At 43.2% G+C, this 24,358-nt stretch overlaps 1 protein-coding gene across 1 annotated transcript in view; it reads right to left on the reverse strand.

Moving 5' to 3' along the window:
• The window catches only part of RFX2 (regulatory factor X2), a gene marked incomplete at its 3' end in the record, with an annotated part of 743,615 nt that overhangs the window by 31,049 nt on the left and 688,208 nt on the right, over positions 1-24,358 (reverse strand). The window contains 1 exon segment of the mRNA XM_044090762.1: positions 6,971-7,013. Coding sequence (XP_043946697.1) covers positions 6,971-7,013 — 43 coding nt within the window.

Below are 24,358 nucleotides of genomic sequence, written 5' to 3' on the forward strand. Positions count from 1 at the left end.
AGAACTAATAATTTTCAGTTTTTTTTAAGAAAGGGGCTAAAATAGTAAAGTAACAATTCACTTACCAGCAGCTGGTAAAAGGAGGACCTCATCAGCGAAGCGGCAAACGAGACCTGGGTACTTACCGCCTTGCATCATGGGATATGGGGCTGCCTCGAGCTGGTAAAAGTGACTCTCGAGCTTAGCAAGTGCCGAGTCGGAGCCGAGGATCGGCTCCGAACCCATCAAGCAAGAATGAAGGCGAGATTGACAACTTAACATCTAATCTATTTAGCAACATGTGACTTTTGTGAAGTCTTCTATGTAGGTCTTACGAAGAGGAGACTTCGTGATAGGATTTACAATCACTGCTACGATATTAAGAAAGGACATGAAAGTAACGCTTTAGCTAAACATATAGTTGAACACAATACACACAGGTTTAGTTTTATGGTTCTGGAGGTGTTGGCCATTAATAATAGGGAAGGAGATAATATGAACCAGTTGGCCGTTAGGGAACTTAAATGGATATTTACATTAAAAGCTCATGTATATCCTGGTATTAATCAGTTTGTATCTGTTAAACCTGTTCTCAATAACAGAAAGTTGTAATGTTGATATACATCTCATAACATCTGGCCTGAGGTTTCCCTCACGCCTCAAGCCTCTTCATCTTCCCTCTCATGTGGGCTGAGAAAGGAATGGTTCAGTTTTAAAAGCTTTATTACCAACAATACGTTTTATGTACTTGTTACATATTTTTATTAGATTTTGTATATATTTTTTCAGTACATCTGTACGTAATTTAGAAATTTGGTGTTGGTCTTTTCCAAGGTTTGTGTGTTTCTCCATGAACACACACCTTGGTTATATTTTATTTTCATTTATATTTTAAAAGTTATATTAGTTTTTTTCTTTCTCTCTGCATTTGATTTTGACATAATGCGTTGTATGACTTTACTGAACCTGATGGTCGTTTCTTGACCACAATTGTAATACAGCTGTTGGCCTTAAATCTCCACTCATTATTCTAGTACCACAGTTAGATCTAGCCTCCTGCCTGGTTCTTTGTTTGTTGTTTTTACATTTGTTTAGGCTTTTACAGTAGATCCCATGTTCTCATAGGACTATGACATCGAAAGCAGTCATATACTGCTTCGTATGGCATTTTCAGTACTCAGTTTTGACAGAGGTTAAAATTGTTTTACTCTGGTTGGTAATTCACTCTTGATTAATAATGTTTTTGGTTTTGCATGTATTCAACCCAGTTACGAATATGTATTACATGGGGAGTTTTAATACATGATGTCCCTGAAATGTTCTATGCATGGTAGTTAATCGACCATTGTCATCTTATTATTTTTTCTGTAGCGTATCAGCTTATCTTAGTTACTTTTTACATCAATCTTGACTTTTTTGTCGCATTTAGTTTGCATCTTCTGCATTTCATACTTGATGCAGCTTCCTTAATTCTTTTGCGAGCAGAAACACTGCTCTCCCCTCTTGATGTAATTTTACATGAAGGGGTTCTCCCACACAGAGTTTTTAACTTGATTTGTGTTATAACATGTTATATAACTCTCATTGGTTTGAGTATATATGCAGTGTATCAGCAGTAATGTGTCCTCATCGCTTGGGCAGTGATAAATTTAGGCAAATGATTTTTGCACTCTAGCAGGGCTGAATGGTTTCTTGTCAGAGTTTGTTCCATGGGCGCATGTCCATGGAGATACAGCTTTTCCCTGATAAATAGATGCTGTTTTTATTTTACCTTTTAATGCGTTCATCCTGACGTTGCAGTTGGGTTGTTCGGTTTACTAAGCATCAGCGCAGATAATGAAGTCTAGAGATATATGGAAGTTGATGATGTTGTGTCAGTAGAGAGTTGTTTTTGTGAATAGGCCGATATTTACATGATTCACAACCTTTCATGTTTGTATAAAGTATAGGTGAGCAAGCTGTCTTTAACATTTGGACTATTGTCTGTCTCACTGGATCACCTATATATCCTGGACTAATGTTGATCGCAGGATGGTTTTATGTACAGTAGTTATGTATTTTTGTAATACTGTTTATGGTGTTAACTGTGACTAGTTGCGACTTTTGGACAATTTGGAGATTACGCTCAAGATGTATTTTTAAACCGGAACATGGTCTGTTCATGCTGTGTTCTGTTTTGTATGCAATTTTTATACTACTATATAGTGTTGTGTGACAATCGCTTTGGATTTCTTAATTTTGTCAGCTCATACAGCTATATAGGGATAGGTCTTGGTGATCTATGTTTTAGTTTTTAATATCGCCTTTTTAACACTGCTTTTTCAATACTGTTTCTTTAACAGAGTATGGAGGGAATGCTAATGAGTCAATAATTATTCAATTATTGTTTAATTTTTTTGGTTTAAGCGCCAAAAGATTTTGTATATAAATATGTTAGTTTTATAGTTTTAACACACCTGAAGAAGCGTAGTGTAGCTACGTGAAAGCGCTTGTGTTCCTGTTTCCAATAAAGAAGATTTTACATTTAACGAGACCTTTCGTGTGGTGACTCCTGTGGATTCTGTACTACTATATTAAATATAATATAAAAATATATATATTTATGTATATATCTTCTGTCTGTCACTATGTTATGCAATCTCAATCTAAGGTAATTCAGAGAGGAGCGGTATGGGTAGAGCCTTGCTTGAGACTTTGGAAGGTGCGCGCTGAAGTAAACGGCTGAGTTGGTTAGTGAAGCTCAACAATACAGATGGAATGTTAAGACATAACTTCTTAATTCATTCTGTGAAATCAGGGACAGCTGAGAGCATCTATGCCCCACACACTTGCATTTACATTTAAAAAAAAAATACTTAACTTTCTACATTTAGGATAAGCAAAAAAAAAAAAAAAAAAAAAATATATATATAGATAGATATATATATATATATAGATAGATATATATATATTACTTTCCACAGGTGAGACAATTATTAACTTTTTCTGACATCGGTTAGTGCAAGAAAAAGGGATCCCCAACGGGGTACTTAGTTTTAGAAGACTTCAACTTCAATTTGGTAGACGAAACTCTGGTAGAGGCCGACCGGCACTCATATGAACTGCTTCTGCTTTGGGCTCCACGGCAAGAAAGACTGATGTAATGGCGTTGGCTGCCTTACTTTATACTACTGACGACCTAACATCAGTCCTAAAGCGACAGTAGCTGATGCAAAAATACTAAGCCTCTGGTACTCGGGCCGGGCGAGAGCTACCCTGGCAGGGTTAACCCCAATGTGATGACTGCAACAGTGAATACATCGAACATCTACATTTATGGTATGTGTACACAACTGTACTTTCTTACTCTGACACAACAGACATTACCAATATCCTTGCTAAGAAAGTTAATGCCCATTTTTCCAAGATGGCTGCACACTGATCAACAGCTTTATCTCTGCTCTCCAAATGTGAACAAACAAATTAATAAATAAGCGCTAGCAATTCTGCCAGTTTTAGTAAAATTCAGTTACTGGGTAGTAAGTACTCTGCCTGGATGTCGGCAAAGAAGAAAGTGAGCCTGAAAGAAAATCAACTAGAAAAGGTGGAGAGAAAACACTGACTGGGAAAAATCTTGCAACTGCTCAGAAAAACAAACACTTCAAGCTCCAGCTTTGGTACAAGAGATGGCTTTCAGTAATTTACAGGAAAACATAAAACACAGCCAATTAAAATAAAGAAAACACTGAATGAGTACATCGACTCAAATAACAAAAATCTGGACAAAATGGAAGAAGCTTTAAGCAACTATTCAGATGAACTGATAAAACTGCAAAAAATCACAGGTCGCAATGAAGAAAAAGTTGGCTTGGTATGAAAAAATGTTTGTCAGGAAATCATTTTATTTATCAAATAATTGCGAAAGGAATATGAAGTTCTAAATAGGTAATCATTTCCTTCGAAATATGTCACGCTAAATAGATCAAACAATTAGAAAGACATCAAAGTCTCCTAATTAAAATATTACAAGGCTAAAATCAGTTACCAAGCTACCAAGAGACACTGTAAAATGTATCCATTTTATTCAGTGTCTAGTAGACTTTTGAGAGGTGAGCTCTGTCCCACTTACTGTGGCATTACAGAGTCAACTTGGAGCTTCTGTATCTCCGCAAGTAAGTGCCTCCACAATTAGAACCAAGAACCCAAATCTTTACCAGCAAATAAACATGGTGGAGGGACAGGTTTATAAATCAGTTCCTCCAAAGCCTTTGGAATAAACTTTCCTTGCCTTTTAAGCAGAGTGACTCACTGCCTTCCATTAAACATAAGCTTACATGACTGAATGGGAAATTCCACATTTCCTCTGGGATTCACTGGTATGAGCCTCCTGGATGGAGAAAGGATGTCCCACCAAGGGAGAGTACTGGCAAGGTGTGAATGGTCATAAGACTCAATGGCCTAGGAATATCTATGAATCTTTACAAATTACTACATCTTTAAAACCAATTCCTCAGTTTTATCTTGGAGTGCATGAACATTTAGCACTGCTGGTTGGGTTGTGTTTTGTTACACAACCTTTAATTTTATAAACTACTTGTGGCTACACAAATTGTTGACACTGAGACTTACATGCACTCCACATATCTAGAGTGATTACCCCCACAAACCCATGTGATGAAAATGGGTGAAAAATAACGACCTGAAAAACTGTGAAAGGTTTTTTATATCTGTATACCGGCCCATTTTTAAGGAGCACTCTATCAGGCAGACCACAGAAGCAACTGGATGATTCCTGCTTGGCAGAGAGGGAAATTAAATGGTGAACATTCCAGTGAGTCAGCAGCAACAAATGACATCATGAACAGATGCTGCATCACAACCTAAGCTGTTACATTTATTTTGGAATAAATTAACAGTAAATTAAAAACCGGCAGAAATTTGTGCAGTGCACGACCATTTGTGTCCTTCATGCATGATGCCTCTGCGTGCAGTACACCATGAGATGGTGCTTCAGAACAGGAATTAATGCCAGAGAAAAGATGCCCAGTGATTTCAGAAATACTAAGGTGGCATAAACCGAGCCATTAAAAGATCAACAGAAGTCTAACTTGCCAGTATAAAGGCATGGTTTCCGCCTATTCAATCAACAAACAGGTCTGTCTAGTGGCCTATTATTTACTGATGACTTTACCTTTCCCAGGAATTCTATTTTGTCTACAAGCATATCCTACACACACTAGCCTGGGTATGTTAAGGCAAATTAAGAGTGAATTCAGTATATAAAGTACAGTTGTGGGAGGCATTCTAAACGATCTCTGCCTCGCAATGTGAAAATGTAAGGATGCCTCACCCACCCGATCCCCTGATTCTCATGAATAGGAACCAAAAAAGTACAGATGAAAACCTTTTGTGAGAAGCAAAAAGGGAGTTGTAAAAACTGATGTATAAAATCATCTTGTTCCATTTAGCTAAGCAAGTCTGTTTTTTGAAAGGCTTTGACAGTCTTTTGAGGTTCTATCATATTTAATTAAGAGTTCTCAGATGCTCATTTTTTTTCAATCACCTGTTCAACAGCAGAGCAAGGAATATTTGATTATTGCACAAAACAAAATAAAACAAAAGAGCACTTATTACTAAAAAAGTGTTGTTTAAAGAAATTTTTTTTTTTTATAAAGCCCATAGTACAGCAAGGGTGGAGTGAATGGGGCAACCAACCTTCCTCAGCACAAAGAGTTAGAGGAAGTGCTCGACAGTTCCTGATACACCCCTCCTGCAGCATAGTTTCTCTAAATACTGAAATGCCTTTTTTTTTCGCTCTTCGCTTTTGGAAACTGATGAACCAATCTGCTTCCTATAGTAAGGTGAAGTCTTTTTTTCTTCCTTTACTTTTCTTTCAAAAAACTAAGGGGGGGGGGGCATGGATTTGACTGTTAGGTAGACAATGTACCAGTCTACTTCCCGGGGAGGTGGATTTGACTGTAAGGAAGTTGGAGCCAGTTGGCTTTTTACAGAAAGTCTATTTTTTTTTCTGTCAGAGAACTAGGGGAGACGTGGATTTGGTTGTGAGGAAGCCAATGGACCAATGGGCCTGCTACAGTCAGCCAAAGTCCTTTTTTTCACTCTTGAACAGCAGAGGGGGTGAGCCTGTACTTATGGGATGCACCAAGTACTAGATGAGTTGGCTAAGGCTCTGTGGAAAGCTTTTAGACATTGTTAAATGACAGCAGATATGCAGAGGTAAAGGTCCAGCATACATATGGAACCATCATGGAAAAACAATGCCTCATACTACTTTATGATGGACACACAACTGATGTCTCAGCACTGGCTTATTTCACTGCTGGTCTTCTAATGGGTGAAAGCCTTCTGCCTGAAACCCAAGAGATAAAAGTTAGATACATGATCCATGGAACAGCTTTAACCGTACAGATTTAAATGCTCACATGGTGTTTACAGGCAAATATTTCTCATGGGCTGAATGCATTCTGGAGACTTGTGTCACCTTTCATCCACAGCACACAAGTTAAAATCTTTTGCAAACAGAGTACTGTATCTTAATAAGTGAACTTTGCTTGCTTTTTACTACACCGTTGTTTTCAAACAGTGCAGGGGTAAAGCATTTAGAGGCACAAATACATGAGTAGCACCATAAATATCACCACTGGCTCCGTGGCATAGAGTGACACAGCCCTGAGTGTGCACTAACCAAAAAAGAAAACCATGTACAGCTACAAGGATGGTACCACACTGGAATCCCTTTATTTACTATTCCCAAATTTCCCCTAACTGCTAACACTAAACATTTCTCCGTACTCAGGGCCACGTTATGAACAGGTAATTTGGCCAGGTGTCAGGGAGGGTGGTGCACATGTTCGAGGAGTGGGGATCAGTAACATGGCTGCTGGCGGACAGCTGCAATGGGAACCCAAAATTTAAAGAAATAAATCTGTGATTACAAACCTAATAAAAATGAAAAACATACTTAGATTCAGTGAAAAGCAAATGTGCCTACCTTTATCCAGCAAATTGGCAGATAGAGTACCAAGGTCATTGAACTAAAAAAAGAAAAGGATAATAAATTGAAAGGTTAAATAAAGCAAAATAGTGGTTCAAAAATACAACAAAAGTTTGATAAAAAAAAAAGGCTGAAATGCTGACAGTTAACCTAACAAAGCAATACTTTCTCATGAAAAAAAAAACATTAATTGTCTTAGTAATAATTCAAGAAATGCTTTAGACTCACAGGAGCACTTTTTTTCCAAAACAGCTGAGATACATATATGTACATAGTTTTAAAACAGTTAACAATTTTTTCTGCATGAACTTCTTAGAGATGCAGAGTTTGAGGACAGTAAATTCCAAATGTTCAGATATGCTTTATTTTTTCCTGCCTCCTCTCACTCTACAGGCTACTTCATCCCAGTTCTCCTCTCCTAGTGTGGTGCCCTTGTATCAATTTAATAGTTTCTGAAATAAGTTCTTACATTTACAAATTCGTGTTAGAAAGTTACAGGCAATCACTCCACTCTTTTTACAGCTCATCTACAAGAAGAATATTTCAGCTGCAAGAAGCATCAGTGTCCACTGAATCCAGAATGACTAAGTTTTACATAACAAATATAATCAAACAACAACTGGAATACGAATGTGGCACAAGTGCACTCTCCAGCACTTCTACCAACACCATGTGTTTGTACTGAGATGCAGTGTGCATTCACATGTTCTTTCACACCTACCCCCAAATAAACTACGTGTTAGGTGAAAAGCCTGGAAGGTCACTGGTGTGGCTTGCATTACCTAGACAGTCACTTCAATAAAAATACTGTGAATTGAAAAAATAAATGAGTTCTGTATTAAATGGACACTGACTTTTCAACAAGAAGTATTTATTTTAACTGCATTATACACTGTTTTTCAATAGGAAACAAAAAAAACCCTATTTAGCTTATCCTTCAAATGGATTAAACATTCTACCTCCCTTCCATGCCTGCATTACCCTCACTGTATTTCTCCACCTGCACTATCTTATCTTGAAAGCTCATTCGAACGAACAACCAACCCAAAGGAAACAACTGGAAAGCAGTAAAGCTATGGCACAACCAAGCAACCGTTTCAAAAAACGTCTTTATTAGCACTTTCGTCCAGATTTTGGTTGTGCTGCAGCTTTACTGCTTTCCAGTTTTTTTTTATCTTAAAAGCTGCTGTTGTCTCACTCTTCACCATTCTGATAGTCCATTTTATTAGATCACAACCATCTCAGTAAAGTACTTTATAAAATACAGGAATAGTTAGTGTTTATAATCTGCTGCCTCTGCCCCCCCCCATCCTTCTAAGTAGGATGAGCCTTTTTCATCTGCTTAACACATGATCTTATGTACCTACATCATGTTCCCTATGAGTGTTCTGGCTTCTAGTAAGAAGAGCTCCAGCTTCTCTGGTGTCTGGTTGTAACCTACCCCGACAACCCATGCATTTTGCTGGCGACCTTTCTCTGAACTCCTAGAAGCAGCACATTGCTCCTCTCTCCCAGTATGGTCTCTAGAACTGCACATAGTATGCAAGGTGTGGTCTGACTAGACCCATGGGGAACAAATGCATTAGCCTGTTTCTATACTGTTTGTTGGGGATACAACACAGTATTTGTTTTGCTGCTAACACTGCCTTCTCATTCTATTACTGATGGGTCAAACTAGATGTGATGAGCATACTTTATATACATTCTATGAAATGTTACATTACAACAATCATTATAAACCTATCTTTAGCACTGTATTAAACATGCCGTGGGCTTTTACATAAAACACAACCTTTATTTATACATTCAACAGTATTTTGATCAACTGTAGAACTGTCCATGTAGCTAGGTACTTTGTTAAATGATCTTCCAAAGTTGAAGAATATAACACTGCTGTTCTCTCTGGGCATCTAATCTTCCCTTTGAGAAAGCTGTTGCTGCATCTTTTCTTGGAGACTTAACCTGAGCAGACTCTGTTTGAAACTATTGATTGTCAAAGTCCTCACAAGCTCTACATTCTTGCAACACGGCTGGAGGTGACACTTCTGATTACCCATTGTCTGTGGTGTTAGGCACAACTGTCTTATACTTATCAGAAATACCTAGTACTCAGCTTTTAATCCCCCTTGGTTATTAAAACAGGATCTTAAACCAGCTTCATGGGCCTTAATGGAGAACTCCCTGGATATGTTGCAGATCAACAGAATTTGAATGGTGCTTCAGGTGTCTGGAAAAGCTGGCAGGGGAGGATGGGAATGAGCAACCATGGTCATGGTTGGTTCACCTATTATTGGCAGTGATTGGGGTGGGGGGTGCAGAAAGTGGGTCTGGCTCAATACATGGACGACACTAGGATATACCCAATATAGCTTGAGCCCATGGTGCTAACTTGCACAGTAAGCAGAGAACAATTCAGCATTTTGAAACATACACCCCTTCAGAGGGTAGCTATAGTGGAAGATGGAAGAGCTGCAGGAGGGAATGGGATGCTCTACTGGGTTAAGGGTAGGCCGCCCCACAGGATCTGCAAAGCTGTTCTGTTAACTACTATCCAAATATTGCCATGGAGTGGGATAAGGTGGTTGGGGATTCCAGGGCAGGAAAGAATGGGCCATAGGTCTCTTGACTCACTCAGCCATTTGCAGCTCCTGTTACCATAGAATGCATGGGTCGATTGGGTGCAGTTAAAAGAGCCATACGACTCAGTCCTGTGCTGGGTGTCTGTGTGTGTGTGTGTGTGTGTGGGGGGGGGGGTTATAGAATTACATTTCTACTGAACAATCAACTAGTTTATTTTCAGGCTGCAAACATTCCCATGGCTTCTGTACACCAACTTTACCTCCAGCCTGTAGCCTACTACTCCTCTGGAGTTTCTATCAAGTAGTACTTCTGCCAGTTAATTTCCTTGGAGAATTTCACTTACATGGTATGGAGTTTTCAGGCATCAATAATGCAGCTAAAATAGTCAGCCTGCATTTCATATGTCTGCCCATTTACAACTGGGCTGGAGAGATATGTCCTTGTTGTCATCTTTGCTCAGATGTCAGAAGTGAGTCCTGTGTCTGGGTCACCAACTATGCAGATGACTGCATAACCACTACCATGCTATCCTCTGTTTCTACCTCCTGCATGCCCCTTCTTATACCTAGTCTCACTGGCCTCTTCCTCAAATTCTTGCCCACGACCTTAAGTACTGTATCTGTGACCGATTCACTTAGCAAGTTTTCTGCCTCAATTTACTCTGACTCTCCTAACTTATCTTTGACCATCTTCCTCACCACAGCATAACCCATTGCCCTAAAACACCACAGTATCTTTAACCTTGTTCATAGGTTGGTACTAGGCTATCAGCCCTAGGGCCTATACAAGCCTAGCCATAACAATTCCCTGGCTATTTCTTCCCACACTATTTACTTCCTGGACCCCTGTCTAGCAGGGCGACTGACATGATCCCCGGGGTGAATTTCCTTTCTCCCATCCAATCGTCAAGGTTCCTTTTGAAGAGGGCCAAAGAGGCACTCTGCTTGACATGTATAGGCAATCTACTCCAGAGTCTGGGGAGTCTCTGGGTCAGTAACCTATCCCTCCAGCATGTTTTGTTTATTGTGATGACAAGGTTTAGATCCCTAGAGCGTGTGGCTCTGAGGGATTGGGATTTCTTTAAGTGTAGCATGTCCAACAGCTCGGGTTTGACATGGCCTTGTATATTAAGCAGAGATCGCCTCTGAGTAGACGATATGCGACAGAGTATAGCTGGAGTTTTTAAGGCGGTCAGCATAGGGCATCTGCTTTAGGCTTTTTAGTGAGGCATTTCTGTGGCCTTTCCAGTTGTTGCAGATGTCTTGAGAGGTACATACCAAACGGGGCACTGTATTCTATAATGGGTCTAATGAGGGACGAGTACAGTGGGACAATGACTTCCTTTTTTTCTGGATGAAAAGCCCTTAGTGATGAGGTGTGCCATGTAGAAGGATTCTCTGACTGTTGTGGAGATGTGGTTATCGAAGGTGAGACCACTGTCCACCTGTGTCCCTAAGTCTCTTATCACACTTTTGTGTTTAGTGTACTGCCACCTATATGGTAATTCATGGGTACATATTTTTTCCCAAAGGGGATAACTATACATTTCTTGGCATTGAGCTTGAGCCCATGGCTCTGGCACCAAGCATCTGTTTCTGTAAGGCCCTTTTGTAGAGTATCCACATAATTTGGGGGTTCAATAACGGCTCCCAGTTTGCAGACATCTGCGAACTTTGTTAAGCAGAGTCCCTTAGTGTTGGCCTGTACTTCAGAGAAGTAGATGCCAAACAAGAGCAGTCCCAGGACTGAACCCTGAGGTAATCCACTTATCTGGAGCTGGATTTGGAGTCGACTACTTTTACAGTGTGGGTTCTATCAGTAAGCCAGTTAGCAACCCATTGGGTGATGTAAGGATTAATGCCCAGCTTAGTAAGTTTATCTAAGATTCCAGAGTGGGGGATGGTGTCAAAGGCCTTGCAAGGTCTAGATAGGCTGTGTGAACCACCTTACCCTTGTCCGTGACTCTGAAGTCTGATTCAAAGAAGTCAATCAGGTTCAGGAGACAAGATCGGCCCTTCACGAACCCAAACTGGGTGGGCTCCAGTGTTTGAAGGTTGCCAATGTCTTTGTTTATAAGTTCCATGATAATACGCTCCATGGCCTTGCAGATAAGGCTCGTCAGGCTGATGGGATGGTAGTTTCCGGGATCCAAAGTGGATCCCCCCTTGTGGAGTGGGATAACTGTAGCTCTGCACCACTCAGTGGGCACGAAACCTGAGGTGAGGCTATGATTAAACATGACACTTAGGTGAGGTGCCAGTTCATATTGTAGTTCATGTAGTACACAACCCGGGATGTCATCCGGTCCCATGGATGCTGTATTCTTAGCTTTGGAGAGTGCGTTTTTTACCTGTGTGGCCATTATTACCAGAATTTGGCAATCTTCCAGTATTGAGATGGGCCATTTAGGGGGTGAGAGGGGGTGAAGTTGGCACTGAATCGATCTGCCAGGATATTGGCAATATCCTTGGGATCAGTATATTTAATGCCATTCTGTTTTAGCTCAGAGCAGATTTGAGCATTGACATTTAGATTCTTGACATAATTATAGAATGCCTTGTGGTTGTCTTTGGAATCTTTGGCAATTTTATTTTCCTAACTAGCTTTGGAGGATTTTGAGGGATATCAGTTTCTTACTGAGGCTGGTAAGGGAGTTTTTTGCATCCTGGGATTTTCCTCTTTTCTGCAACAGTTTCTTCCTTTTGTTGTAAAGTTTGTTTATGGCAGGGGACCACCAGATTGGCTTCCTTTATTTGGAGGAGAGCATCTTGGTTCTATTTGGGATGGCATGATTCATGCATGAGTGGATGTGCTCGTACAGTGCCTTAGTGGTAGGATTCAGCAGTTGAACTTTCAGTTCCCATCTGCATGGGTGTCATGAAGTTTGTCACTTCTGACTTGAGTAGCATGAAGTTGGATTTGGAGAAGTTTTTTTATGGAGGTTTCCTTACTGGGGGGTGGGGGTGGGATGTGGATGTTAAGGGTGATTAGCTTATGGTCAGACCTGACTAATGAGGGGGTGACCATAGGTATGGAGCATCGATTTCCCATGTTGGTAATGACCAGGTCTAGGATATTGGAGCCCCTGGTGGGACTATGGATTAGTTGATCCAGGGCGTTGGAATTTATGAATTCCAAGGACCATTGGGCAAAGGTGTTGGTACACGAGTAGTTTTCCCAGTTAATAGCAGGGTAGTTAAAATCACCCAGTATTAGGGTGTTTGGTTCTACCTTAATATTTTCCAGTATGTTTAGAAAGGTGTAGTGAGAATCTTGGGGCATGGTGGGGGATCTGTAGCAAGCTACAATTTGGATTGCATTCTTACCTAGTGTTAGTTGCACCTGGAGAATTTCAGATGCATTGTGTTGGGCAACTAGCCTGGTGGAGTGAATATTCTTGGTGAATATTGACACTCCTCCACCTTTAGTGTTTTGGTCCTGGTTTGGTGGCTGAAAAGTGTGGTAAGAGTTGCAGCCTGGTATTGCAGGGGTGCTCTCTGGAGCCTTGAACCAGGCCTCAGTTACTGCACAGATATCGATGTTCTCCATTTTTAGGAGTGCCTCGAGAGAGTGCATTTTGAGGATTAGACTTCTAGCATCGTGCAGCATTACCTTCAGATTTTGTGTGCTTGTACCTGTTACGGTGGTGGTTTTGTCCTTTGAACTTTGCCTATAAAAGGCACTATAGGGGTGGCAAGAGCCTTAGCCAGTAACCTGAATCCCAGGGGCCACATGTGCAGACCATTTCTGTCAAAGCATCGTGGTCTGTCGATCATGTCGTCCCAGGCAGACAGATACTGGATCCCCTTTGAATGATACCAGAAGCTTAGCCAATTGTTGAAGTCAGTCATTTTGTCCTTATATTGTGGTTATCATTCTGGGCGAAGGCAGGATGCTACTCAGGGCTAGGGTCATACCTGCCTGGGCCACATGATCCGAGAGCTCTTCCATGTCTCTCTTCATGTAGTCTGGGGAAGTACATCTCAAGTCATTCACTCCAACATGGACAATGGCATATTTGTACTTGTTGTGGAGTGACTTGAGTGCATGCGTTATGTGGCGGATCCTGGCACCTGACAGGCAGCCGACTGTAATTTTCTCCTTGTTCAACCTGGTGAGTGGGACATCAGTCTGCCGGACTATAGAGTCACCAATGACTAAAGTGTTAGGTAAGTTGTCTTGCCTTAGGGGCTGTTGCTGGGTGGCACACTGGTGTTGTGAGCTATGTGACACTTTGGTTGTGATTGGTGTTTATTTGCATTTCAGCTTCAGAGGTCCTTGTTGCTTGGGCAGGTTACAGTTAAGGGCCTCTGCATATGTGGATTTAGTGTTGCTATGTGTGGGTGTTGGAGGTGTAGGTTATGGGCTATGTGTTGCTTGAGGTGTAGTGTAGATGTTAACAGTCTCCTCTTGACTGTCTAGCACAATCTTGGGTGGAGAGAGCTTTGCTTCCATTTTGGCTATGTAAGTGCATCTCTTACAGGTTGTAGTGTTGGGTGGTAGGAGGAGAGGGTTGTCTGTGTACATGAGGTAACTGCTGCATTGCCCCAGTATGCCCAGATTCACCAGGTGGACAGGAGAAATCACTGGAAGCTGACCCTTTGACATGCCTAGTTTGGTCTTTTTTTTTTTTTTTTTTGTAAAGTACAGGAGCTGTTTTCCCTTACCTTAGCAAGGTATTTTGCAATTATAGGCTGTTTAGTGCCTACGATTAATTTCTCCTTATTAACAAGGAGAGTTGAGTGCTTGTATCAGTTTAAGGCTTCCTAGTGCTTTCCAGCAGGTATTAGAGCAAGTGCTAGTCACAGGGATGCTTAAAGGTAAGATTATAAAATGCACACTGCAGTGTGCACTAGAGAAGTTAGATGTGAAAGTAGGTAACTTAGGTTTTACCTTTTAAAAAGTTAAGGTTTAGTGAAGATTTACTATTTTTAAAACAGCAAGCTGGATTCTTATCCTTCTTCCTAATCTAAACCACATAATGGCATAATCATATGTGGCTAATTGTATTCTCACCTGAACATCACAAAGTAGTATCTTGTTTAGAACACCATCTAGAATTCTATTTCTTCTGGTACAGTCTTGTACTAGCTGGCTAAACCCCTAACAGTCCAAGACCTTAATCAACTACCACACCTTTCTATCTCAAAGTGCAAATATATCTCAAGACTGCTCCTTGCCGATTAATATCCTCCATGAGCATTACCCTCTTCCTCTGACTGTACTCCATTATTCTCTCCTCCAGTCCCTCATAGGTTGGTACTGGGCTATCTGCCCGAAGGCATATATTAGCCTAGCCACATTGTGCAGTATTCACCACCCCGTTAGTAGTTCCCTAGACCCTTGTACTAGCAGCTAGTACCCTTGGCCCCTATCTAGTAGTGCTGTTAGTGTGATCCCTGGTGTGAACTTTCTGTTACCCATCCACTCATCAAGGTTCCTCTTGAAGAGTGATAGTGAGGGGCTCTGTCTTATGTAGATCTGGACCCTGTTCCATAGTAAGGGAAGTCTCTGCGAAGGGAATCTATCCCTCCAGCATGTTCTATTCATTGTTGTGTTGAGGTTTATATCCCTAGAGCGTGTAGCTCGAGTAGATTTGGTTTTGCTAAGATGGAGCATGTTCAACAATTCTGGGTTCATTCTCCTTTCCTGATGTGTCTGGGGGAATGATACATTGTATGAACTCACCAGCACTCCCATACTTTCCTCCAGTTTATCTTCCAGAGCAGTTACACTAGGTACCAACTCTTCTCCCTTGCGCACAACTTGGGGTGATGTGCTTCCTCTTATATGATCTTCCACATGCAATCCCACTTTAGATTCTTCCTTTCTGTCTTTTTTGAACAACCTATAGCCAGGTAGAGCCATAAGTCACCCCCTCTCATCAGTAGGGTATGTTATTGGATATGTCCACCCTTCTCCATCTTGTATCACTTCTTCCAGGTGCAGCATCTTTCCATCCAGAGTCCTTATACTGCACATCCATTATCCATCCAAAACTATCCATTAATGTTCCAAGTCTTCCATGTTTCTTTCTTTGCAAAGATCAAGTATGAGATTGTAATTTCTGCAGAACTTTGAGAATTAGCTAGCCTATTTGGTAAACAGGCAGACAGGGTGCCTACAAGACTATCTGCGTTTCTAACAGTATTGTCCTTTGAACACCAGTCAAGATGGTAAGGTCTGTGTATGCCACAGGTATATGTAACACGACAAAGGCTGGCAGCTGTACAATTTTAACTTTTTTAAATGTATTTGTTAACTGGGTACGTGATTTAATCCTTCATTGACCCTTCTCAGCCACAAATGAAAAGGTAAACACAAGATATATGGAAAACATGATGTAGCCAGTCAATCAGTATGTTCAGTATGTTTTGAGGAGGTTGAAGAAAACTGAAATACTGAGGGAAAGCTCACGCAGATGCAGGGGAAAACAGGCAGGGCTCCTTGCTACACACTCAAATGGAGAGTTGTGATGCCCCTGCCCTAGCCCAGTAATCAAGGAGCCTCAATCCTCACCACTAGCACCAGTGAGGGACATGCACATTGGGAGGATGACAAGTGCACACACAGTAAAGTACAAATTCCCTTAAGAACACACAGAGATCACAGTCAGTCTGAGGCTGGTTTCTCCTCTCTCCAGATCCCCAATAAGACTCCCCACAAGCACAGCTACAGAGTTGAGTCCTTAGCCAGGGTTCCAAGCCAAGTCCTCCCAGCACTCTCTGTGTCCAACCAGTGCCTCACGTCCCTGCCCAAGTAGCTGACACACACACTGAGATTTGATTTACATACAAACACACATCTGGGAAGGGCTGGCACAGATTTACTAGCTATGCCACCTTCTGCCCAGACCATAAGGTAGTTAGCACTGCCACCAGAACCCCTTATCAGCTACTTTAAGGCCCTTTCCAAAGGGTGACCAATCTTACTGTATAATGTTAGTATTACCCAAATGGTAAGTGTGACCAAAAGCAAGGCTATTGGAGTGTCACCAAATACATATGCAAGTACTCTCAGAGCTTAACTATCTCTAAACAAACCTGCCACAATTAAAAGGTTTACATGTATTTAATAATAACGAAAGCACAAGACAATACTCAATAACTCAATACAGTGACAGAGTTCAGAATCACAGGAAATATTTTAAAACAACATTGCAGGACAGTCTCACATAAATACAGAAAACCTCTAACTAATCTTACTATATTCCTATCTATCTCTAAGAGAAATTACTGTAATCTAGTACATACTATTAGCAAGGCAGAAGCACTGATGAGAGGATGTTTCTAGGTCCAAATACAAATACAAAAATGCCAAATATCTGAGAGAGTTCCCAAATGAATATCAAATCATTACACCTGGGTCAGTTGGATAACATCACTGTTTGTCACCTGCCTCCAGTTCCCACGCTAAAACCAACAGAAGTTTGCCTAGAACTAGAAGTCGTAAAATAATTAACACTTTTACATTTGGAACCTAGTAATTATTTTTGTTTCCAGACAATAGGAAAACATCTAACTTTAGACATTGTGTCTGCTTGCTGCACTGAAATGAGAAGTTATGTACCTACCATAACGTTCCATGTTAGTTGTCTTCTCTCGCCTTCTTTCTTGCTTGATGGGGTTCGGAGCCGATCCTCGGCTCCGACTCGGCACTTGCTAAGCTCGAGAGTCACTTTTACCAGCTCGAGGCAGCCCCATATCCCATGATGCAAGGCGGTAAGTACCCAGATCTCATTTGTTGTCCATAGGCAATAACACCTAGCATAAAAAACTTCCCAAAAGGAAGAAAGAAGGCAGAGAAAAGCCTGAAGGATGGGTTAGGAAGACTAGAACTGTATGGTCTTAAGAAGTATTCTTCCATGTAGAGAGAAAAAGGTCTGTCCAGGCCAGGGGGAAGGAGGGAGGGTCGCAAGAAAGAAGGCGAGAGAAGACAACTAACATGGAACGTTATGGCAGGTACATAACTTCTCAATGTAAAGTTGTCAATCTCGCCTTCATTCTTGCTTGATGGGGCCGCGTCCCTAGCACCTCTATCCTGGGTGGCTCAATGGAACAGACTCTTGAGAACTGTAGAGCCAAAACTGGCTCTGTCCCTGGAGGCCAAATCCAATTTGTAATGAGAAACAAAGGTATGAGGAGTGGCCCAATGGAAGTCTAGCTTGAAAGGCTGTGGAAGTGGCTAAACTTCTGGTTGAATGCGCTTTAGGTTTCGAGCACAGCTGTTTTCCCCTGAGCTGATAAATTTCAGAGATGACAGAAGAAAGCCATCTAGATAAGGTCACTTTTGAGACGGGAAGGCCTTTTTTGTTATCAGCATAAGAAACAAAGAGCTGATCGGATTTCCTGAATTGTTTTGTTCTGTCCAAATAATATCTGAGTTGGCGATGAACATCAAGATAATGTAACTTTTGTTCCGATCTGTTTGAGTAGTTTGGGAAAATACAGGAAGGTCAATAGACTGATTCAAATTACTCTTTGAGGCGACCTTAGGCAAAAAGGTCGGATTAGTTCTCAATGATACTCTGTCTTTGTGGAAGACCAAATAGGGGGGACGAACAGAGAGAGCATGAAGTTCAGATACCCTCCTAGCCGACGTAATAGCAACCAGGAATAAAGTTTTCCATGAAAGAAATTTCAGGGAACATGAAACAGCTGGCTCGAAGGGAGGAAGAATCAAGGATGTCAGCACTAAATTTAGGTCCCATTGAGGAGGAGGACTCCTGATTGGAGGTTTCAGGAGAAAAATTCCTTTTAAGAAGGCTCTACAAAGCCTGTGGGACATAATGTTGTGATCTGCGAACCCGACATGAAAGTTCGAGATAGCAGCCAACTGAACTTTGACCGTGGAAGAAGAGCCCACGTGAAAGATTTCCGCTAAGAAATCCAAAACTGCTTGCACTGGAGCAGTAAAGGGATCAATATTTTTAGCTTTTGCCCAACAAGAAAAGCGCTTCCATTTGCTGGTATAAATCCTTCTAGTAGAGGATTTTAGGGAAGCTACTATGATGTCCCTAACAGGATTAGAGATCATAGGAAGCCTGGCTAAGGAAGGAAGTGGAGCAACCATGCTGTGAGGTTGAGAGAGGGGATAGACCGGTGCAGCTGACCCGATTGGTGAATCAGAAGGTCTGGTACTGGGTCCAGATGCCACGGCTGCACCAAAAGGTGGCGATGGAGGAACGGGAACCAAATCTGTCGAGGCCAATAGGGAGCAATGAGAATCATTTTGGCTCTCAAAACGGTGGCTTTCTGGAGTACTTGTGGAGTCAGCGGAAAAGGAGGAAAGGCATAAAGAAGTCCCTGGGGCCAATCCTGGGTTACAGCGTCTCTGGGGGGATGGCCTGGCAGTGGGAAGAGAAAAGAAGTCTGGGCATTTGCTGTTTTGGGGAGTAGCAAAAAGATCGCAACATGGGCGGCCCCATTCTAGAAAAATCTCCTCCACTATAGATTGTTTGAGAGACCACTCGTGAGGCATGAGAATAGCTCTGCTCAATCTGTCCGCTAAAAAGTTGGTTTTCCCAGGGATATGCGTTGCTACCAGAAACCGATGAGAGGAGATCGTCCATTGCCAAAGTCTGAGAGCTTCTCGACACAAGGGGTAGGACTTGGTTCCGCCCTGTTTGTTGATATACCATACTACAGACATGTTGTCTGTGTGAACTGCAATTGTTCCCAAGGGAAGAAAGTCGTTGAGGGCTTGCAACGTTAAAAGCACTGCTCTCATCTCTAGGACATTTATGTGCAGGTGGTATTCGAACGGTTGCCACATCCCATGAACCATCCTGCCCTGATAATGACCCCCCCACCCAATCAGGGAGGCGTCCGTAGTGACAGTGGCTACCGGGGCTGGAGGTACAAAGGGTCTGCCTTGGTGAATCTGGGGAGAAGTAATCCACCATGAAAGATGATTCCTGCAAATTTGTGTCACCAACATTTGGTGACGCATTGGAAGTTGTTGGTAAGACCACTGAGTGAACAACATCCACTGAAGCAGGCGCATGTAGAAGCGAGCCAGGGGAAGAAGGGTAATGGCCGCAGCCATGAGGCCCAACACCTTTAGAACCATTCTGGCCTGTACTTTTTTGCTGGCTAGGATGATCCTCACGTGACTTTGTATATCTGAGATTCTTTGGTCTGTGAGGGTTGCGGACATCCGAACAGTGTTTAAGTTTGCGCCTATGAAAGTAATAGACTGGCAGGGCAATAAGGAGGATTTTTCGTAGTTGATCGAAATTCCCAATTGAGTGCAAAGATTTATTGTGTAATCCCTGGCTTGAAGAAGTTGATGCCTGGTGGTGGCTGAAAGGAGCCAGTCGTCAAGATATGGAAACAACTGGAATCCTTGACGTCTCAGGTGAGCCGTGACCACTGCCATACATTTGGTGAACACTCTGGGGGCTGTAGTGAGACCAAAGGGCAGGGCTCTGAATTGGAAATGACTGGACCCCAGCCGAAAGCGGAGAAACCTTCTGGAGCGTCTGTGAATTTTTATGTGATAGTACGGGTCTACTTTCATAGACCGAACGTACGAATTGCCGACACACATGTTACCGACCCCAAACAACCGAAAACACACCACACCAACAACTCAACATACCAAACACCACAACACCGACACAAAAAACGCCAACTACACATTGCACACAACAACATATCCACTAACCTTAACCTAAACCCTAACCCTAACGTCCAACACTACCGCACACTTACCCAACCCGCACCCTAACCCTAACTCACTTAACACACCCCTAAAGCTCAACACCGTCACTATCGCACACACACCCTACCTGCACCCTAACTCACTTAACCCACCCCTAAACCTCAACACCATCACTACCGCACACTTACCCTACCTGCACCCTAACCCTAACTCACTTAACCCACCCTAAAACATTCAGCCCGTCACTATCGCACACTCACTCCACCCTCATTCTAACCCTGACACACTTAACACTACCCTACACTGCTCTACGTCACTTCCACACACTTACCTCTCCGGAACCCTTAGTCTGACACCTCCGCACACTCACCTTTCCCACACCCTATCCTAAAATCCCTCACTATCGTACACTTACCTGTCCGCTCTCCAATACTACATCTTTCACTTTCGCACACTTACCGTATCGCGCTCACACGCTGCCGTTGTCGGTCTCTCAGCCGTCGGGATATCGCGTTTTCGGTAACCTACCTGTTCGGTCGTTCCGTCTCGGTCTTCCGGGTGTCGGTGACGTGGCGCTTCGGTCTATGAAAGTAGACCCGATAGAACGCGTCCTGAAGATCTATTGAGCACATCTAGTTGTCCTTCTCTAGGAAGGGCAAAATTGACTGAAGTGTGACCATTCGAAATCTTGTCTTTCTCACAGACTTGTTGAGTCTGCTGAGATCCAATATTGGTCTCCAGTCTCCCGTCTTTTTGGGGACCAAAAAGAATCTTGAGTAGATTCCGGGCTCTGAATGGTCTATTGTGACTGGCTGAATGGCTCTTTTTTGTAGAAGTTTTAATACTTCTAACTCTGCAACTTCCCTTAGACCGGGTGGTACATCTGGAAGGGAATTTGTGTGAGAGAAGGGACTTTCCTCAAAAGGAATTTTGTAACCCTCGGATATGATCGACTGTACCCATCTGTCTTGAGTGAGGGAACGCCAGGCTTCTGGGTACAGCGATAGTCTTCCCCCGACTGTCTCCAAGGATGGACAGTCGGGCAACATCTCAGGGATGCTGAAAGGGCTTGTCAGAGAGAGGCTCTCTGCTTCCCTGGTTCTGTGGACCCCCTCTGCCTCTAGGGCGGCGTCTGTTATTATTACCCCCTCTGCCTCTAGGGGTAAACTGACAACGTGTATCCGGCGTGACTCCTTGGGACTTGCGGAACCACATCTTTCCACCCTTCTGTCCTTTAGGGTAAGGTCTAGAAGGGGTGGAAAAACGGACCCCTACGGCAGATAGAGTCTTGCCGTCCTGTTCACACCTGGTCAATGTATCCTTCACTTGAGGGCCGAACAAAGCCAACCCATCAAAGGGAGAATTTGTGAAGGATGCCTTAAAGGGAATTGCAAAATTACAGAGCCGCATCCAGGCTTGGCGTCTAAGAGCCACCCCTGTACCTGCGGCTCTACTCGCTCCATCTGCTGCATATGATATCAGTTGCATGGAGGAGTTAGCTATAGAATTAAGGATTCCTAGCTGAGAAGCAATTTTTTCTTGAGCCCCTGCAGCTGTAGGATCCTGTACTACTTCACCTAGTTCCTTAAGGATGTCCCTTTGGAGTCTGGTGAAGTGACATAAGTAGTTCAGCGAACGCATAGCAAAGGTCGCTGAAGAGAACATCCGCTTACCATACCTATCCATGGTCCTAGAATCCTTGTTAGGAGGATGGACAGGTACGGAAGGATCTGCAAGTTCCTTCTTAGTGGCAGCAGCCACCACCATGGCATCAACAGGGACACCTTTCATAAGGAATTGCTTGTCCGAAGGGGAAGTAATAAATTTAGACGGCCTCCTAGGAACTGGCTCTACAGAGTCAGGAGCAGTCCAAGCCTTTCGAGCAATAACTTCCATGAGGGGGTCGAAAGGCGGAAACACCCAGGAGGTGGAGGGCCGAGATCCAAACGCCTCTAGGTATACCGACTCATCCTCCGAGGGATTTGTGGAGGGCCAGTTTCCCCTCTGTTTTAGGAGTTCTAGGATGTCTGAAAAGGAGACATCCTCAGAGGGGGATCTTGGGGATCCCTCCGACTCATCTAAGTCGGTATCTGAAGTGATAGACTCAGGGGAGTCTAGGTGTTTCCTCTTACAAGTCCTCTTGCGTGGAGGATCTCCTGACTGATCAGGAGAATCCTCGGAAGAGGGGGTTCTTCCCAGTGGGGAAACCTGAGGCGGAGGATCTCTGGGTCCGGGAGCAAGAGAGATGGCAGAGATATCGACAGGCACTGTAGAGGGAGGAGCTAAGGGAATAGACTGCTGGCTGAGCCCAGTGGCCAGCACACTCTTCATCACCTCGAGGCCCCTCCCAGGGAGGTCCGAGAGAACCCGTTCAAGAAACCGGAACTCCAGGACCCACCGAAGGGAAGGCTCGAGGCAGATGTCGGAGCCGAGCTCACCAAGGCCGAGGCTCCAAGGGGAAGAGCGGGTTGGACAAGGGTCCGATGCCACTCACCCCTCGGAGGAGACCAGGAAGCCCGACCACAATCCCTCTAATCCCTCTAAGAGACTACCCGAAGACTCCAGCTCCAAACTCTGAGGTAGAGTCGAAGGAGGAACTTCAAGAGGGTGTGGACTAATAGTCGTCTGTTGAGACGGACTATGCAGCATCTGGGCCAGTGCCTGTGATTTCAATAATCTACTGACCACCCTCTCTAAATCATGGTCTGAAAGCCTGGATGACCTAGATGATCGGCTCCGATGGCTCCGCTCCGAGAGGAGAGGTGAGGCCGGAGCCGAGAGTATCGGTTCCAAGGAAGGGGACCTGGACCTCTTCCTCGAAGGAACCATCGGAGCCGAAGAAACCATAGATGCAGTCGGAGCCGAGGACTTTCGCCCGACAGAAAGCCTCGATGCATCGGCTCCAGCCAGAGCCGACACAGACATAACTGTAATGGTGTCGGAGCCGGTCGGCGCCGACACTGAAGCCTGAGCCACATGGTGGTCGGAGCCGACACCGATGTGACTGTAACAGTCTCGGCACCGATAGCCATCGGTGCCGAAGGTTTTTGCAAACCATGATCGGCTCTAGCCGGAGCCGATCTCGACTCCGAAGGAGTCGGATCCGAGGCCGCAGGCTTGGGCACAGTAGCCTGGGCCTTGGAAGACTTTGAAGTCTTGCTCGGAGCCGACTTAGCCGGAGAGCCCTCCGGTTTAAGAAGACCCCTTAAAATCAATTTATTCCTTCTCTCCTGCAGGACTCTCTGGCTGAAGGAATGACAAATCGCACAGGAGTCCTGGAGGTGGAGAGGTCCCAGGCAATATAAACAAGAAGTGTGACCGTCTGTCAGAGACATCTTCTGACAGCACGAGTCACACTTCTTGAAGCCTGAGACCCTTTCCTTGGACATAGTTGTACTAAACACACACAACACAGTCCCAAAAAGATAACAAAGTTATCTAAAAAAATTAGAGAAACTAACCTCTCACACACACACACACTCTGACAGAGGGGGGATGGGAGGGGAGAAGGCCTGACTAAAAAAATTAAGGAGGAAGGGTAATTTTAGTCAAAAAGGGCTTAATCTAAACTAAAAACATTAGATATGAAGATTAAAGGTGAAAAGGGGCTAAAGACTGTTTAATATAAAACACTTACCAGGAGCTGGTAAAAGGAGGACCTCATCAGTGAAGCGGCAAACGAGATCTGGGTACTTACCGCCTTGCATCATGGGATATGGGGCTGCCTCGAGCTGGTAAAAGTGACTCTCGAGCTTAGCAAGTGCCGAGTTGGAGCCAAGGATCAGCTCCGAACCCCATCAAGCAAGAATGAAGGCGAGATTGACAACTTAACATCTAACTTTTTTATAGCACATCGTAAAACACTTAACTTATTTTCCTGAAGCTTTGCAAGTTAAATCTGTATGTTCCAACTTCTGCTATTAATATAGTTTATATACATTTCTGTTTTTTTCCAGTAGGGTATGTTGTGGTTACATTCTTGTAGCTCAGTACATAACATACAGTTCAACACACACTTTTGCACCAGTAGTTTAATATCCACATAAAATAGAGTTCTCTTAATTTGTAAGACAATCTTAGGGATCATAATATTCACAAATGACATACGATTATTTACAAAATTCCAGATAGCTAGGCTGG

Source organism: Protopterus annectens, chromosome 13.part0 (assembly GCF_019279795.1).
Source record: "Protopterus annectens isolate FY-2018-M chromosome 13.part0, PAN1.0, whole genome shotgun sequence".
Taxonomy (NCBI): Eukaryota; Metazoa; Chordata; order Ceratodontiformes; family Protopteridae; genus Protopterus; species Protopterus annectens.